General features: G+C 37.4%; 1 protein-coding gene and 1 long non-coding RNA gene across 2 annotated transcripts in view; one reads left to right on the forward strand and one right to left on the reverse strand.

Moving 5' to 3' along the window:
* The window catches only part of PKHD1 (PKHD1 ciliary IPT domain containing fibrocystin/polyductin), a 488429-nt gene that overhangs the window by 432778 nt on the left and 36330 nt on the right, over window positions 1-19321 (forward strand). The window contains exons 62-64 of the mRNA XM_019457395.2: window positions 6145-6280; window positions 7259-7346; window positions 15260-15367. Of these exons, the coding sequence (XP_019312940.2) occupies window positions 6145-6280; window positions 7259-7346; window positions 15260-15367 (332 nt within the window). The remainder of the gene's footprint in view (window positions 1-6144; window positions 6281-7258; window positions 7347-15259; window positions 15368-19321) is intronic.
* The window catches only part of LOC128777696 (uncharacterized), a 477594-nt gene that overhangs the window by 19131 nt on the left and 439142 nt on the right, over window positions 1-19321 (reverse strand). The gene's annotated exons all lie outside the window — the stretch shown is intronic.

Consider the following 19321-nt stretch of genomic DNA (forward strand, 5'->3'; position numbering starts at 1 on the left):
TGAGGAAACAGGGACCTTCATTCTATAGCCACAGGGAAATAACTTCCAGCAACAATCTGAATGAGTTTAGAAGTGGATTCTTCCTGAGAGTCTCCAGCGGTAAACCCAGCCAAGCCTGTCTGGAGTCTTGACCCACAACCCAAAGATAATACATTTGTATTATTTTAAGCCACTAAGTTTGTGTTAATTTGTTATGCAGCAGTAGAAACCCAATATGTTATCTCCAGTTATGCTCTCTTTTTATGACATTGCCATGATCCTTGGCTCCTGAAAACAGTTCTAGTGAAGGTGAGCAAGACATTAGAGGAGTGTATGTATGTGTGTTTTTGAGCCCATCAACTTAGTACCTTTTTAAGTTCCCTTACTGTGTGTAAAGTAGCACTTTCCAGGCAGACATAGAATAGAGAACTAGCTGAGACCATTGGTAAGACTAACAAGTCTATTGTCACTCAGTCTCATTTAGCATCTTCTCTTGTGCAACCACTCCATACCCCCTGGTCACCTGCTGTCTAGGAAATAGCGAGAACAGTATACAGTATAGTTCTTGTATACTGTTTCCTAGAAAAGCTACAAGAACTGTTTCCTAGCTGTTCTAGGAAACAGTATAAAGAACAGAATCCTTCTTTCAACACGGAAGGACGTTCTTCCCAAGACTGGCAGAATGTTCTTCCTGGAAGAGATTTCTGTACTGCCAGCTGCCTGTTGCCTCCTTCGTGACAAAATCACAGATCTGCCATGAAAGAATGTTTCTACGCTATTTCTTCTTTTCACTAGAATACAAATTCTCTGTTTTGCTAGGTGAATGGCAAAATTGTCACAATGGTATTTCATATATGTGGTTTTGTGGGAAAATGAGATGCTCTGCATAGGCAAACCTTCCATTTAATTAAAAATTGTTCCTTTTGTCACCACATTCTTAAAAAAACCTTAATCTCTTAAAGTAAAAACAAACAAACAAAACAACAACAACAACATATTATCCAGCCTTATTAAATGGGAAATAATGTGGACCATTCACAGTTTTTATTGATGTTTCATGGTCATCGTTAAAACTATCATTTATTTCATAGCCCTGTTTCTTCAGTGATACCCTTCAGTACCATTGTTCTTACATTAAATGGCCCCAGATTGCTAAATCCTTGACTCCACTTCTGCAGGTTATATTTTTCTAAATTTTTCTTATAAATAGGATGTTAATTGTAATCCAGTGCTGCTGGGTTACAATTAATCCATCACATCCACATGTAGTTTGAATCCCAAAACTAAACCATGCTACCTTAAAATCAAGTAACTAAGATTTCTGTGTACAGATGGCAAAGTTGGAGGTAAATATAATAAGGACTCATAAAACCCTGCATTTCAATGTGTTTTATTTTCCAGACATTCATTGAACAGCTATTATGTCCAAAAAATTATATGGCTCAAGTGAAAATGTAGAGATTTAAAATCCATGGGTAGGCAAAACAAACATTTGCAGAACTATTTAATAAGAATATGTTATCTGAAATCTCATTCTATATATAATTACAAAGAAATTGATTCAATATGAACCTGCTTCACCATTAATCTAGTTTTCCATAAAATTAACTTCAGTTATATTAACTTTAGTATATTTTTATCTGTATAACAGTTATTAGATGGTCAACACTTGAACTTACTAGTATGTTCCCAAGAGTGCCTATGAATAGTAAGTGATCATCAAATATTTGTCTCAAATAGTGAAATGTAACCTGTTTGGCTTTTCTGCTATCCTAATACTCCTGTGTAACCAATATCCCATATTAAATCTCATCCATTATATAGATCTTGGATCTTGCTTTCCTGATCAGACTAAGGCTACAGTACCCTAAGGCAAACAGGACATTTTGAATAGTTTGTGTGTGATCTTGATAAGTGCATTCAGAGTTTTCATTATCCCAGATAAGATAGTCATGACAAATTTATTATAAAATAGTATTTAAAATTTTTCATCTAAGATACTTAGGTTTTAACCATTCAATTGACCATGTTGGAAGATGTGCCATGTTTATTCTGTGTCTTTATTTACTCCTGGCACATTGCCACCTGTACCTAGGGTTGTTCAAATCTCAATTTGAAATGAGTCATTTCAAAGAACAACAAGTATAAGAGCATAGCAGTAAGCACACCAATTGAGGGATGTACCAGAACTTGAAATTAGCCAGGCCAAGATAGGTAGTAGCTTTTCAGAGGCATGTAATGACCTAAGAGCAGAGGAAGTACATAGTGGGTACTGATTTGTCACAGTGTTAGTACAGTAACATGTATTGGGTGTTTACAATATATAAGGTTTGGAACCACCATGTTACAGTGCCAGAAGGAAACTGTCAGATCATAAGACATTTCTTCCCTCTTCTCTCCCTAGTACTTGACAGCAGCTAAAGGGATCTGGCTAATCTTAATAGGGAGCATAAGGACTATGAAATATAAGGAAAATGGTATGTGTGTCCTCTGAGAGATAGCCAGGAAAGTCATTCTTGCCTTACAAACTATATGGTGGAGGAGGGGGTGACTATGTTTCTCAGGGGCAGAGGCCATGGTGTTTTATTTATCTTTGCACATCTCACGGTGCCTAGAACAATGTTTGTACATAGTAGAAGGGTTAAAATGTTTGTTAAACTGAGTCAATTAGATAGCTTACTTTCTTCTGCCCCAGTGTGGAATCTTGAAAACTTTGCAATTCAAGCCCCCTCAGGACACACAGAGATTCTTCCCTGTCTAGCCAATTTAAAACAGGAATGAATGAAAATGCAGGACATCTGAAACATTTGATCAAAACATGGGGCACTATTATAGCAACCTGACTTAGTAACTTTGAGGAGGTGAAGTCTGAAGAAAGAATGAGGTACTATCTCTAAGGCCCCTACCCTCAGCCCATCCCCACAGGTCTTGCCCAGAGCCAGCTTTCAGTAGGATTTGTTTGTTTGCTTGCTAGGTTTGCCATGCAAATAGAAACAATCCCCTCCTCTACAGAGGAAGCATTTCGGGTCTGGCAGATTGAAAAGCAAGAGTTAGAGTGAATAGTGGTGATCTCAGAACTGGGAAACGTCTGTATTCTCTTGATCTTTACTTATTTTTTAGCTGGTACTTAAGCACTGAAGGGAAAAAAAATTCTTTCACATACCTGACTTGGTATTGGAAGCTGTTAAATAGCAGTTACAACTGGGAGGGTTGGAGGGAACTCTCCTCCCCCATTTTTTAAAGTTTGGCTGTAGGTCCTTCTGCCTGCAGGCTACAGTCACATTAGCAGTTGGAAATTGGATAACGACAGCACCATGACAAATCCAGGTTGCTTGCAATAAGTTGCTAATCCCTTTGCTTTAATATCGGAGCAGCGTATAATGATGTTTGGACATCACTCCAGTTTACTGACGACCCCACTGGGGCCAGCAATAGAACCTTACAACTGTCTAACAAGGCGTCAGGTGACTCCCGTCGTCACAGCAACGGACACTGGAATCTAATCTTCCCTCCATCCCTTCTAGCACCCAATAACGCCTAGATTATATAAGTGGCCCATCATTGCTTGGTAACTTGAATCAATTAACGTTAATTCGCACAATGCTATGATGTATTGTGATCACTTTCATTTCAGGGAAGGGGGAGAAATTGCTATAAGTCACCTAAAATGAGGTTGTCTGTGGTGCTGAGGTATTAATTGGGTGTCCATATTAAATGCAAAAGGAGCCCCATCGTGAAAGGAAAGTGGATGAGTGACTCTCTTGGCTGCTATTGACCTATCAGAAGAAGACAGTGCCCTTTTCCTTTGCTTTTATCTATTACAGTTTTCCCTATTGCGTGTCAAGTTGATGTATTATAAAAAATTCATTTGGTGACCTTTCACCCCCTTAGCAGATTAAACAATTTCACTTCGATGGCATCATTAACAGGACCCTGCATTTAATGATGATTTCTCTAAAAGGCCACGGAGATTCGATTTTAAGCTAACAGATTTATTGCACTATTATAACATATCGTAAAAAACTGTACCACCTACGGTCAGGTTTTAGGATAGAAACTGCTTAAGAGTTTATGTGGAGCTTAAAGTGGTATTACCTTGGGATATGCTGTAGCAGCAAGTCTCTGACCTCCAGTAAGATGCTGTTTACATTTAATAAGAGATGTTTGCTCACAATAAACTTTAAAGTGTGTCAGGGATAGGCCTTTCAGCGGGTGCTGAGACCGGTGGCTCCCATCTCTTCATTTCCAGACATCACTGTACATGTGTCAGGATCTGTGGTGGGATCTTTCAGCTTGTTTAACCGCATTGCTAGCCTGCACCCTATCCCACATGAGAAAGCATTTAAGAAATGGGTTAGGGGAGAGATAGGATCTTGTAACAATGTTAGAATTTTCCAATAACCTGGGCCCCATGGAAGGTTAGAATTAATAGCATGGATTTTAAAAATCCAATTTAAATTGTTCCCCTTAAAAAAAAAAAAAAAAAGGATCCTTACCCACTCAGGCTAAGCAAAGTAATAAATGAGATTAGGCTGGTGTATGTTGAATTCCCAGTGAGTGATTCTAGCACAGAGGTCAGGGCCTTAACTGGTAGATGACCAAAGGGGACTCTTAGAACCACATGTTCCCACTCTGTCCCCATTTCCCAGGATTCTCGGGGGAAAGAGAAAGTGCTTCCTACAGAAACTTCATGGTTCGTGATCCACTCTATTTGCTCTTTCACTCTTTCCTCTTTTTGGGACTAATTGTCATCTTTCCCTGACATACACCTTCCATGTTAAATAAATATTTTATTTTTTTCTCTTTAGATAAGAGGGAAAAAAGGGTTAGGGAATAAAGTAGTTGACTTACAAGCATTCGGGGCAGGGTAGGCTACTCTTTTTTTCTTTTTTCTTTTCTGTTTTTTTAATCAAAGCCTTATTATACCTGACCTAGGCTATTTTGAGAACAAGTCAACAATGGATGCTCTATACTAGGGTGATATATGTGCTATATGATGTCTATATATCTCCATTCAATTGCTAGAAATCTATTGCATGACTGTGATACATAATATACAATAGACAATAAGATAATAGATATATAATGTATAATGTTCTTTTAATGAAGCTATCTTGGTCATCAGAAACACCAAAGCTTTGGTAAAAAGCTGTTTTGAGGTATCATGAATTACATAAGCATTTTGTTTTATATATATATATATATATATATATATATATATATATATATATATATATTGCATTTTATTGCTAAGTCACATCAGTTATTAATGTACTTGAAAGGTAAAAAATGATACAACTCATTGGTTAACTGCTCTAGACCCTGATCATACACTTAGCCATTTGTGAGACCTCTGGCAAGGCATTTAAGCCTTTGTGGGCCTCCGTCTCTTGATGTTTAAGTAGAAATACCTACATCACAGTGTTATTTTGAAGATGCAATGCGTTTATATGTGGAAAGCTTAGAATAGCACCTGGTACACCATACGTGCTTGGCATATATTAATTTTCAGTTACTATTCTCCCTGAGGGCTTCATTCAATTAAAATACATTAATCAATTAATTCCACAGTTACTGAGCCTATTTAGTGCAAGCACACTGTGGAGAATGTAAATACGAAAGGGTTGTTGTTAGGATTAAATGAACTATTCCAAGTAACACAGCGCCGTTGCTGGAGCTTGCTGTCAGGCACCTCTGCCAACTTGTTCCAATGATGTCATCTCAGTGTCATAGAATCAGCCATGGTAGAAGTATTTATACCATCAAAATTGGAAAACACTACAAATCAGAGCCTTTGTGGGGAGAGCTGGTTTTTGAGCAGAGTAGTGAACATATCCGCACCTTCTAAATATTTTAGTCTGATAAGGCATTCTTGGGACTGATATTAATGAATGGTGACAAAATCTAAGTTCATAATTTGTGCTTCTCCCCACACCTCCCACACGCCCAGTCCATCCATTGCCCATGCTAAAAGCAAGCATAAACAATAAATATAGAATTATTTTTTGGTTGTAAGATCATGTTTCCTATAGAGTGCACTACAAAGTTTCTAGAAGCAAAAGAAACTGCAAATATTTTCACTGGCAATAATGCATTATAGGAATAGTTATTGCCATGATATCCATAACCTTGTGGATGTATTCTATTTTTGTCTATGCATGCCAGAAATACAAGCAGTTTTAAAACTGGGAATTTGATATACATTCGGCCCCGTGTTCTCTCGGTTCTGGTCCAGCCTTCTGATGGAGAAGTGGGAAAGGAACTTAGGGTACAACCACAGCTTGTTTTTCTGGATAAGCAGGTAACTGGTTCATGGGTAACAACCTCTCTTTAGAGCTGGGAGCATGTCATATCTGGCACATGTTTTAGATTTCACCACCATGTCACACATTGACAGAGTGCCCATGCGGTGTTTGCTGCACTGAGAACCTCTAATAATACTTTTGCCCTTTTGCCATCTTCCTTCCATCTCACACTTGGTTTCCTTCTACTTTCTCTGAGTACCCAGAATGTGATCAAGAGTAAAAATCAAATCCTGATACTTTTCCTCCCCAGCCAAATTCTTGAAGCAGGTCTCTCATATCTTTTGGAGATCTAGCCTTCTCAAAGAAGTCATTTCATATGCTAATGAAGGAATTTATGCTACCACATCTGCATTATAGCTTTTTGCTATCTTAAATGATTTCTTTTATATGTGGTTAAGTAAATCATCAACAAAGGCGTCTGTGCTTAATTCTAATTTTAGTGTCCATGCCCTCTGATTCTAGTTTTTTTAATATTTATTTAAGTCATGGGAGTGGGGGAGAAGTAAAATGTGATAGTTGAATCAGCTTTCTACTCTTTATTGTAAAAATGTACCCCTGCCCTGTTGGCACAGGGAGGAAGACTGTGAGATTTAGGTCCACACTTGGAAACCTGTCCTTTTTGAAGTAATCTGACACTCGGCCAGTGTGGTCCTGCTCTCTTCTCTCAATCAAACCTTCCTTGTGAACCTTCAACACATAATGCCACTCTCTTCTGTAAACTTAGCTTTCCTTTCTCTTCTTCACTGATCTGTCCAAACTTCTCCTTTGATAATCTCCATTCTCTTCTTGATAAGCTAATTTTGATATGTTCTTAACATAAGACAGAAAATATTTATCATTTTCTTTCCTTTGCATGTCTCTGCTGAATATGTGTTTCATAAAAGATTGTCTGATTTTTTTTTTTATGTTTTAGGTAACTTCCCCAAGTTCTCTTCTCAATCTACTTCTCCCCACCTTATTTTTTCTATTTCCAGAATCAGAGAATAGAGTCCTTGGGGCCTCCCTCAGAGCCTTGGGCCATTTCTGTTTCCCTGGAAGGGACATCAGATTCAGTGCTGAAAGGTAGGTACCTGTGACATTCAGAGACATTAGTACTGCATCTGCAAGAAAATGTTTGCAACCACTAGAATTCATAGCAAGGTGAGTAATGGTCAATATCTTGGGTAATTTGGAAGAGATCTCCTTTTCCTCAGTCTAGAGTGCCATATCTGTAAAAAGGAAGAATTGGCTGGCATTAAATACTTAAGGAACTACCTCCTCTTCTGATGAAGGAACATTTTCGTAATATCCGTATCCTCAAAATGCTGTAAGAAAAAGGGTATGTCCCTCAGGACAAATGGTTCTGGTACTACAGTACCATGGACTGGCCCAGGGAGCAAGTCATAGGTATGATGTGGTTTCTGTGGAGAAACAGAAACACTCTCAATGTTATGAAGCATAAATGCAACGGCAAATGCAAACACCTGGCCCAGAGCAGGCCCTTAGAGTTTATTTTCCCCTCTCTACCATTCTTTGTCCTCTATTGCCTTCCTGTTCACTCCTAGTACTGGTAGGTACTGGTAGCTTCATTTACTTTTCCTGGGGCTTGTGCATATAAAAATTAAAAAAAAATAATAAAAAAAAAATAAAAGTAAAAACAACACCATTCTATTCTTTGTTTCTCTGAGTTTATTTTAAATACTTCATATAAATGGAATCCTTCATATAAATGGAATTGTCCTTCTGTGACTAGCTTATTTCATTTAGCATCATGTTCTCAAGGATAATCATGTTGTCACATATTTCCAGATTTCTTTTTTTAAAGCTGAATGGTTTGCTATTGTATGCATATATTGCATTTTTAAAATCCATTCATCTGTTGATGAATATTTAGATCGTTTTCTTATCTTGGCTACTATGAATAGCAGTGTGATGACCATGGAAGTTTGGATATCTCTTTGAGATACTGATTTCAATCCTTCTGGATGAATACCCAGAAGGACTTGCTGGATCATGTGGTAATTCTATTTTTATTTTTGTGAGGAACCTCCATACTGTTTTCCACATTGGCTGCACCATTTTGCATTCGCATAAACAATGTACAAGACTTATCGTTTCTCTACATCCTCGCTGACACTTGCTGTCTTTCTTTCTTTTTTTTTTTTAATAATAGCCATCCTAATAGGTGTGAGATTATATCTCATTGTAGTTTTGGTCTGCATTTCCCTGATGATTACAGATGTTGAGCATCTTTTCATATACTGTACCTGTTGGCCATTTGTAGATCTTCTTTGGAGAAATGTGTGTTTGAGTCTTTAGCCTATTTTTAAAAATCAGGTTATGAGTTTTTGTGCTATTGAGATGCAAGAGTTTCTTATATATTTTAAAAATTAACACCTTATGAGACATATATCTTATGAATATTTCCTCCCATTCTGTAGGTTGCCTTTTTACTCTGTTGATTGCTGTGCAGAAGCTTTTTAGTTTGACAAGTAATCCTACTTGTCTAACTTTACTTAACATGTCCATACTACCCAAAGTGATCTACAGATCCAGTGCAATCTCTACCAAAATACCAGTAGCATTTCTTACAGAAATATCAAAAGCAATTCTAAAATTTATATGGAACCACAAAAGATCCTGGATAGCCAAAGCAGCCTTGAAAAAGAAGAATAAAACTGAAAGTGTTACACTTTGTGGTTTCAGAGTATATCACAAAACTATGGTAATTACAACAGTAGAGTACTGGCCTAAAGATAGACGTATAGATCAATGGAACAGAATGAAGACCCTAGAAATAAATTCACACCAAAAACATATGGCCAACTGATATTCAACAAGGGTGGCAAGAATACTTAATGAGGAAAGGACATACTTTTCAATAAATAGTGCTGGGGAACTGGATATCCACATGGAAAAGAGTGAATTTGGAGCTTTATTTTATACCATACAGAAAAAGCAACTCAAAAATGGAGCAAAGCCCTAAACATAAGACCTGACAACTCCTAGAAGAAAATACATAGAGAAATCTTCTTGACATTGGTCTTGGCAATGATTTCATAGATATGACATTAAAAGCACAGGCAACAACTAGAAGCAAAATTAGAGGGTTGATAACTCTTTTAAAAAATCAGCTTATCAGATTCCTTATATACTTCATGAATTGGTTAGGACATTTCTATTGTTTTTGGGTTGCCTTTAATGCTTTTTACAAACTTGTAAATGACTCATTCACCAGTTCAAAATATCAGCTTATCTATAAAATTGCTGCCTTCCAAGAATAAGCCATGACTTTATGATTATTTCTTGCTCTAACCTGGCTAATGAGCCTAAGCACTTTCACATGGATTCTATAAAAAAAAAAAAATTAATAAAATACTAAAATGTATGGGGAAAAGTCCATCATAGAAATACTAAATCTTGCCTCTCCTGCTAATTACATTTATTTTTTGGCCTAAACTGTTACTATCATCTGGCATGGAACACCTGCTTCCCCTTTCATTCTTACTTGTCCTTAAAAAAGGAAACGTATGGGGCGCCTGGGTGGCTCAGTTGGTGAAGTGTCCGACTTCAGCTCAGGTCATGATCTCACAATCTGTGAGTTTGAGCCCCGTGTCAGGCTCTGTGTTGACAGCTCAGAGCCTGGAGCCTGCTTCAGATTCTGTGTCTCCCTCTCTCTCTGCCCCTCCCCTGCTCATGCTCTGTCTCTCTCTGTCTCAAAAATAATTAATAAAATTTTTTTTTTTAAAAAAAGGAAACCTATAAAATAATAAAGTCTCCAACTTAATGACCTATCATTCAACATAATTTTTCATGAATTAATCCCAGATATTTTTTACATCAGTGTTTTTTTTAGCTTATACATTTTGTTTTCTTGCAAAGTTACACAGTAATTCCAGAAAATAGAACTAGTCCCTTCTGAAAATTTTCTTAAGGAGGTAATTGACAGTTCATGAGTAGATATTCCATAGCTACAAAACTCTTACTGTTTCAGGCTTGTCTCATTCTGTTCTTCTCTTATTAGAGCTATAAATTTGCCTGCTATATCTTTTCAAGTTGGCTTTCAACTATTCTGGCCTAAGAATTCCCTACTTTATCTACTTATTAAGAAACTAAATCTTTTCAGCCTGTGCTGTGTAATTTTCTCAAATTTCCATAGTCTTGTTACTCTCCTGAGCACCCTATCCACTTTTTCTTTGTACAGTCTAATTTTATTTTATTTTAAAAAACCTATTTTTTATTATTTTTTAAATGTTTATTTATTTTTGAGAGATAGAGCACGCACAAGCAGGGAAGGAACAGAGAGAGACACACACACAGAATCTGTCTAGCAAGCTCCAGGCTCCAAGCTCCAAGCTATCAGCCCAGAGCTGATGCAGGGCTCGAACCCACAAACCATAAGATCATGACTTGAGCCAAAGTCAGATGCTTAACCAACTAAGCCACCCAGGCACCCCTGAACAATGCAATTTTATTTTATTTAGAAAAAAATTTTTAATGTTTTTATTTATCTTTGAAACAGAGAGAGACAGAGCATGAGCAGGGGAGGGGCAGAGAGAGAGGGAGACACAGAATCTGAAGCAGGCTCCAGGCTGTGAGCTGGCAGCACAGAGCCCGACACGGGGCTCCAACTCACAGACCATGAGATCATGACCTGAGCTGAAGTCAGACGATTAACCGACTGAGCCACCCAGGCGCCCCATGAACAATGCAGTTTAAAGGCCCAGGCAATGCTGCTTATTTTGTGAGACTCATCTCATAGACTCTATATTTTCTATTCTTCCACTTACAGCAATGCATATTTTACTCACTTTTGGTGAAAGTAACACCCATATTGTTGACTCATATTTTTGCTCTTCTTGGTTATTTCTTTACTAACACAGTTAACTCTGAAACTCCTTAGGTTTAAAATCACAGGAAAAAGGACATCTCAAAATGTTCCCTGCACAAATTTGCAAAGTCAAGCCACATCATTAAGAAAGTAAGATAATTAAGCAAAGCTATCCAAGGTTGGCCAATGTGAAAATTAAACATTCAAAATTGCATTATGAGGTAGTTTTATTTCTTTTTAATTTTTATTTATTATTTTATGTTTATTTTTGAGAGAGAGAGAGAGAGAGAGGGTGTGAGTGTAGGAGGAGCAGAGAGAGTGGGAGACACAGAATCTGAAGCAGGCTTCAGGCTCTGAGCTGTCAGCACAGAGCCTGATGCGTGAACTCATGAATGTTGAGATCATGACCTGAGCTGAAGTTGGACACTTAACTGACTGAACCACCCAGGTGCCCCATTAGGTAGTTTTAAACTGCCTGTTTTGGTGATGTCATTCGGTCCATTCTTCAATGCCTTTAGCTGTTGCTGGCATTTTGGTGTGAAATTCATAAGATATAACAGTAATTCACTTACCTTCTGATCTTAAGACAACAGTGTCAAAAAAATCAATTTTTAGCTTTTTTCATGTTCTAATGATGTGTACATCAATTACCCTCACCTGGATACTGAAGCTCATCTACTCCTATTCTCTACTCCATATATTGCCCATATTCCATATCTTATCCACACTCCAAACCTTACACACACTCCATACCTGTCTTTGTCCTTTCAGGCTGCTATAACAGAACACCATGGACAAGGTGGCTTATAAACAAAGAAATTTATTTCTCATAGTTGTGAAGCTGGGAAGTCCAAGATCAAGGTGCTGGCAAATTTGGTGTCTGGTAAAGGCCTGCTTCCTGATTCATAGATGGCCATCTTCTCACTGTGTCCTCACATAGCAATAGGGGCAAAAGAACTTTCTGGATTTTTTTTTTTTATGAAGGCTCTAATAATAATCACTCCCCAAAGGCCCCACCTCTTAATACCAACACACTGGAGATTAAGTTTCTACATTTGAATTTTGGAGGCACAAAAATTTTCAGTCCATAGCAATACCATATCTATACTCTATAACTTACCCATATCCAGTACCTTATTTATATTCCATGCTTTACCCATACTACATATCCTTAGTCATAGTTTGTATCTTGCCCATATTCCTTTTTAATATTGTGGTAAAATATATATAACATAAACTTGTTGTCATAACCATTTTTATATGTACAGTTCAGTTACCTATATTCCTTACCTTACTCATATTTCATACCATTACTCATGCTTTGTAGTTTACTCATATTCTGTACTTTACTCATACTCCAGAACTCACCATTCTTCATGTATTACCTATACCCACCACCTTACTCATACTCCCTTTTACGCATCCTCCATACCTTATTCTATACCATACCTTACTCATACCCCATGCTTTATTTTGCCCCACTCCTGACACCCTCCCCTAATCCTTTATTAGTTTTCTTTCAGTTATCCCAAAGATATCCTCAATGAATAACTTAGAATCATATTATGACCACGCAAAATGAATGAAATTGCTATTTTATTCAGTTAACAATGTCATGCTCAAGGTAGCTGAGTCACCTGGATTAGTATTGTCATCATTGTCCTCCTTGGAAGATCCACTGAAGAAGTATGAGGAATGAGCTGAAGTTGTTTCTATGCACACGTTTTTGTGTATGTCATGATGTACGGAAAAAATCTTGTGAAGTTTCGTGGTTTTAGAATGCCCACATCACCAAAACACCCTTTTTCATATGAGTGAAAGTATTTCTTGAAGCCATCATGAAATACTTCTCTTTAACTTCAGAAAGAGTGGAACCAAAATCATTTGGGATCGATTACCTGACTTATTCTAAGTATTTCCTGGAGAAACACAAAATAATAACAACAGAACCAGACCTATATGTCCAGTCTAAATCTTTTATTCTATAATTTAACTTTATGTTCTTTTGTCTCAGTGGGTCCTCCTCTATAAAAAGAAGGTTGTAATCTATTAACAAAAAAAGGGAATTTATATACTTGAGATAATTATTTATGGGTCCTATAAACCTTTCATATTTAATTATAGATCCTAGTTGTAGAAAAAATATGTTCTTAATATTTTTACAAAAAATAAAGTCTCAACATTAATGATGTAACAGTTTGCTAGTGTTATCAGGGTGAGAGGGATAGACATGGGGGAGAATTGGGGCTGAAAGGGATTTTGGAAACCATATGCCCTGCAGAAACATATTCAGGTAACACTCCCTGGTAAGTCATGTAGTGAATTTCAATCTTGCTTCAAGCCTAGCACCCCATCTCATCCCAAGTTCCCTCAGCCAGTACATTGCTTATACCAGCTTGATCAGGGAGCCTGTCGATGGCATTTGTATATTTCACAATTACCATTCCAGTGATATGATGAACCCTGGAGTAATGTACTGTACTTGGCAGCAACTGCCTCAGCTTTTGGGCACATATGCTTCAAATCTGAGAATATCATAGATATATATGGGAATCTTTGTAGAGATCTCTGAGGCAAGCTGGTATTTAACACAAAAGCAAACCCATTTGGAGCTAAAACACTTACCATTAGGCAGTTTGGCGGCTGTTCTACGAGGCAGACTCACTGTGCTCGACGGACACATTTCGATTAAATGCTGCTTTGTATTCCTCCAAAGATGGGAACAATAAGGACGTTTGTCAAAGGAAAAACTGCAGCAAACGATTTCATGTTGAACATCTGTACTCTGCAGTTCATTGTTTGCAAGAGTTTATTGACCATAATTTTGATGCATATAGGTTTTAAAGAGTATAAACTGCATTTATCTTGGGCGCCTATCATTTATTTGAGGCTTGGCTTATTTATTTCCATTTTTTCTGGGCATTTTATTTATTTTGGGATGCTGAAGAGATGAAGGAAAAGATGTTTTTGAAAAAAGAAGTTTTAGTTAGCTCTGCAAAATTGATGAGGAAAGACAATGTTTCCACAAAAAGAATTAAGCAATTGAATTGAAAAATGTAACACTAAGCATATTATATCTTTATGATACCTTTCAGCCTTAAAGATCTCAAACCAATTTATAAACTTTAAGACCACTCTGCTAACTCATTGTCCGTCATATCAATCATAGTGACATTTCCAGAGTGAACTGTAGCAGCTGTTAATTAGCAAAGTAATTTGAGGGTGGTGGAGTCAGAAGACTAATTAATGGCACTGTGAATGTGATCCTGAGTTAAGTTGCCTTCTTTCACTTTATAAATGGATGGCCTATTGTCAGAAGATGTAAACTTTCTTTTTTTTGCATTTTATTCATGGAAACCATAGCCCAGACGATCCAAGTTGTTAAATCAGGATAGCCTTTATTAGTCATGATTTGATGCATTTCTGTGGTCCTACTCTATTGACCTAACTCTGCCATCACATAAACTACAGATCCCTTGAATAGAAGAGAGGCAGAGCCTAGAAACTGACCACCTGGATGATAATAGACTTTCTTTCTTGACAGATATTCATTGGTATAATAGTTAATGTATAGTAGTGGTTAAGAATGCAAACCCTAAAATCAGGCAGATTTGGGACTATAACCCCAGTTCCAAGTAATGTCACCTTTTATAAGATTATCTATTTCCTAGATAATAATAACATATTTTATAGGGTTGTTAGCAGTTTATTTAAAATGATGTATATAAAGCACAGCCCGGCATAGTAAACTTTAAATTACTGTTATTACTCTATCTTGAATTATTAGGTTCTTTTTTTTTAATGTTTATTTTTGAGAGAGAGAGAGACAGAGAGCATGAATAGGGGACGGGCAGAGAGAGAAGGAGACCCAGAATCAGAAGCAGGCTCCAGGCTCTGAGCTGTCAGCACAGAGCCCGACGTGGGGCTCAAACTCACAGACTGTGAAATGACCTGAGCCTAAGTCAGACATTCAACCGACTGAGCCACCCAGGCGCCCCATGGATTATTTTGTTCGAAGACTTATCTAAGAAAAGCCTGATGGATTTATCTCTTTAATTAAATCTTTTTTTCTCCATTATTGTCCAATTGCCTCTTTATAGAGAAGACTTGAAGAAATTGCTCTTGATAAGTAACTAACATTTACTTTTTGTTCCTGTGTTTGTAGGGTGTACTCAGGCAGAAAGTCAAGATGGTTATGTGAGCTTCTCCAACTTGGCAGTTTTGATCTCTGGGTCAAATTGGCACTTTATTTTTACTGTCACTTCCCCTCCAGGTAATATCAGCACAGTGTGTTTTTACTATCTGTTTCTTTTTTAAAAAATAGCCCCTTCTCCTTTATAATGGGAATAGCTCCTATCATGAATAAGAAGTCATCACAGTTTAGAGAACAAAAAATCACTTGGTTATATCATTAAGGTGTGAGAAGCAAGAACACATGTAGAAATTAAGCCTCAGGAGAATTCTGTTGAAGAAGAATCCAAATATACATTTTCTTCTAGTTGTGAAAATTCACTTTGAATGGGTGGGCTTTTTTTATTATTTCTATGACATGTGATGGCATGTAGCTGGGTATTAATTAGAAAAATTTAATTGATAAGAAAGAGAGTCATAGGATATTAAGTATTATGAAATCTTATCTTTTAGTTCTGCCCTCCTCATCCACTGCATCCCCCCAATTCCATTAATGACAACCATACCTATTTAAAATCCTGGTACTTTTGTAAAACCTTTTTTAAGTTTATTCATTTTGAGAGAGAGAGAGAGAGAGAGTAAGCAGGGGAGGGCCAGAGAGAGAAGGAGAGAGAGAGTCTCAAGCAGGCTTTGCATTGTCGTCACAGAGCCTAATGCGGGGTTCAAACTCACGAACGCTTTGAGATTATAACCTGAGCCAAAATCAAGAGTAAGATGCTTAATGGACTGAGCCACCCAGGCCCTCCAAAATACTGGTACTTTAGAAGTACAGGTATCAGGTGTGTGTAAATTGCTTATATGCTTCTTCTTGACAAAACCTTAAAAAGAAATCTTCTCCCTTCTGAAGTGTTCTTGACAATTTTTGCTTTATTAGAGGATAATACTACTTAGTAAGTTTGAAGTAGGTAACATATTAATTAAACTTCAAATGAGTCTATGCAAAACACTCCTTCGCATTTCCATGAAGGGTAGAGCCAAGTTTCCTCCTATAGAGAATGAGTAGTGAGAATGGATTTCTTTCTTTCTTTCTTTTTATTTTTTTGAGAGTGTAGATTTTGACATCCTCTTTTTAAAATATGGAGCTCTAACAGAGACAGAATAATCCACTGAAAAGAAGATTTAACTCTTCTATTTATTATTGCATGTTTACCAGAAAAAATTTCTTACCTAAGAGAGCATCAAAAAGAATTCTAAAAATGCTAACACCATATTTGAACTAAACAAATACATATTTATAATCAATTATTAATTTGGGTCAGGAAAATTAGTCTGATACTAAAGCCATGCAACTGGGGGAAGGCTGGGTGGCTCAGTCATAACCTCACAGTTCTTGGGTTCAAACCCCACATCGGTCGGACTCTGTGCTGACAGCTTAGAGCCTGGAGCCTGCTTCAGATTCTGTGTCTCCCTCTCTCTCTGCCCCTCCCTTGCTCATGCTCACTCGCTTTCTCTCTCTCTCTCTCAAAAATTAAAAAAAAAATTAAAAAATAAAGCTATGCAACTGTGGAAAGCAGTTAATGCACAGTGCGATAATACATTTGAACAACATTGCTGGATTTAAACCAGTTAGTTAGTGGAGATGGTCAGGAAATCCCATATTTTGATGTGAGATATCCTGAAGACCAACCATGAATGCTTAATTAAGGCCACATATTAGTTCTCCCTCATGAAACTTCGATTAAAACTATCACAGTATATTTTTCAAAAAGTGAAAATGTGGCTTTTGTGAATCAGTATTTGTCAAGAAGTTCCTTAACTCACTAGTGAGAGTACTAGGAAGATGGCAACCTGGTTTCAAGAGCATTTGAGAATACCATAATGAAAAGCATTAAAAAAAGAACATTTGAGGGATATCGATCACATAGCCAGCCAGCTGAGATAAGTATACCACACTGGATACAGAACAATAAAGCTGTAACCTCTGTGGTTACATGTCTACAGATATCATTTGCATCTTTACTGGGACAAAAATCATTTACAGCTTACCAATCTTCTACAAGTTAACAAGACTGGGCCTAATTAATATTAAATATTTTTTTAAAAAACCCTATGTTCTATAGAATTTGATAAACCTTGAATGGGCCTGTTTGAAAACGCTCTGGTATGACATTGATAAGATCTGTAATCACTTTTTTCCCTGAATTCTAAGTCTTAGTTTTTCTGCACAAAGGGAATACCTTCTAAGGTCAAGTATATTATTCTTAATATTAATTTTACAGGGAAGATATCCTTTAAGTACCTATGAAAGTGTCCTTATAGAAGTACAGTTTTGTGGCAATACATGTTCAGTGTTCTTGACCATGGAATTCCCAAGTATGTCTTTTAAAGAGTAACATGTGCAGAGCTGGATAATTTATCCCAGATTTGTCCGATTATTTAAAGGTCCTTTGTCCTTACATTTCCTCTGTCCTTAAATTTCCAAGACTAACTAAATATTTCATCAAGATTATTTTAAGGAGTAAGTTAGAAAGCCAAATGTAAAACATGGTGGGTCTCAGTAACACTTGTGATTTTGAGCCGTCTGTAGTGTTCCCATTTACTAGACGGCTACTTTATTTTAGGTTTCACTGTAACTTGTAAAAGAGGCTGAGGAATTATCTTGAGAAGTTTTTCTTTATTATTTCTCCTTAAATTATTCTTCATAATTCTCAAAACCAAGACTGAGGTGAGGGTCTGTCAGAATGAGCTTTACAAAGTTTACATTAGAAGAGAACAGATGGAAGATAGAAAACAAGTATTTTAGAAGAGTAAATCATTACTCCTATTGTAGAACTATAGAAATGGAGGAACTGAGAAACTAACTAGGTATGACCAAATGTGTTATAGGATCCTCACAAGTCTGTCTAATAAGTTGACTCGTCCAGCTCATTTGTTCATATCTGAACGTCCTGAGACACTGCCAAGAGTGAAGGGTTTACGTGTTTATCCCACTGACTTCCCACCCTGCCTTTCCCCATTCATTGATACTACCGTGGTCTAGCTGTACTTTCTCTGAGCATTCCTTGGAGCCAGGGAGTTCTTAGGGGGTCCTCGGGGACTACTGGGACCTAGGGACCTAAGGATGCCCCTTGCCACCAAATCCAGAGAATCTCGGCTTGTAGTTGCTATTTCCATGCCTGGAATACTCTTTCTCCCGAAATGCACAGGGCTCATGCGTCATTCCACTCAGGTTTCTTGCAAAGGTCACTTCCTCCGAGAGGCTTTTTCTGCATCACTCAGTCTATGCCACCACCATTCCCAACCCTGTCCATCTCTGGTCTTTCTCTGTCTGCCAGCCTCTCTCTGGTCTCCTTTACAGCACTTACTGCCACCTGGCATCAGGGTATCAGTGCATTTGCTTGTTCATCCACTGCCCATGTGCTCTGTCCCCTATGAGAAATGACATTCCAGAAAGGACAGGAATTCTGCTAAGTTCAGTACTGTATGTTCAGAGAGTAGAAAAACTTGGCACATCATAGGCACAACTATTTGTTTATGAGTAAGTGAAGACATTGAGATTACATCTAAGATTACACTTTTGCAATGTTCAGCTACTGGTGGGCTCTACCCTTAGACCCAGGTATTTCTCTGGGCTTATAAACTAGCATCACTGACTTCAGCTCCTCTTCCATTCTTTGTTTTCTAAACACTACCATGTCCTGATCTTCTATATCCCACTTGGTTCATGTCACTTCTCAGCTCAGAGTTTTTCCTTCTGTGACACCTCACTGCCTTCAGAATATAGTCAAGGGCCTTACAGCTGACATTTACTGCCTACCAAAATTTATCTCAAATGCTTCCCAGCATTAATTCCCAGTGTTTTTCAACACTAATTCCCTAAACAATTTTCTTTTTTCTCCTTTATGCATTTATTTGTTCAGCCTTCAAAGACCCACTTAGATACTCTCTCTGTTGAGATGCTTTCCATGCCCACATTGATGGAAAATATCCCCCTCCAGAGTAATTGATTGGCCTTATTCTGTTGGCATGTGTCACATTCTGACTTGTATAACAAGTGTTTGTACATACATCTCATTTTATTTACTAGCTTGTAAAT

This window comes from Panthera pardus, unplaced genomic scaffold, assembly GCF_024362965.1.
Source record: "Panthera pardus isolate Hobbes unplaced genomic scaffold, ASM2436296v1 HiC_scaffold_17, whole genome shotgun sequence".
NCBI classification, from domain to species: Eukaryota; Metazoa; Chordata; class Mammalia; order Carnivora; family Felidae; genus Panthera; species Panthera pardus.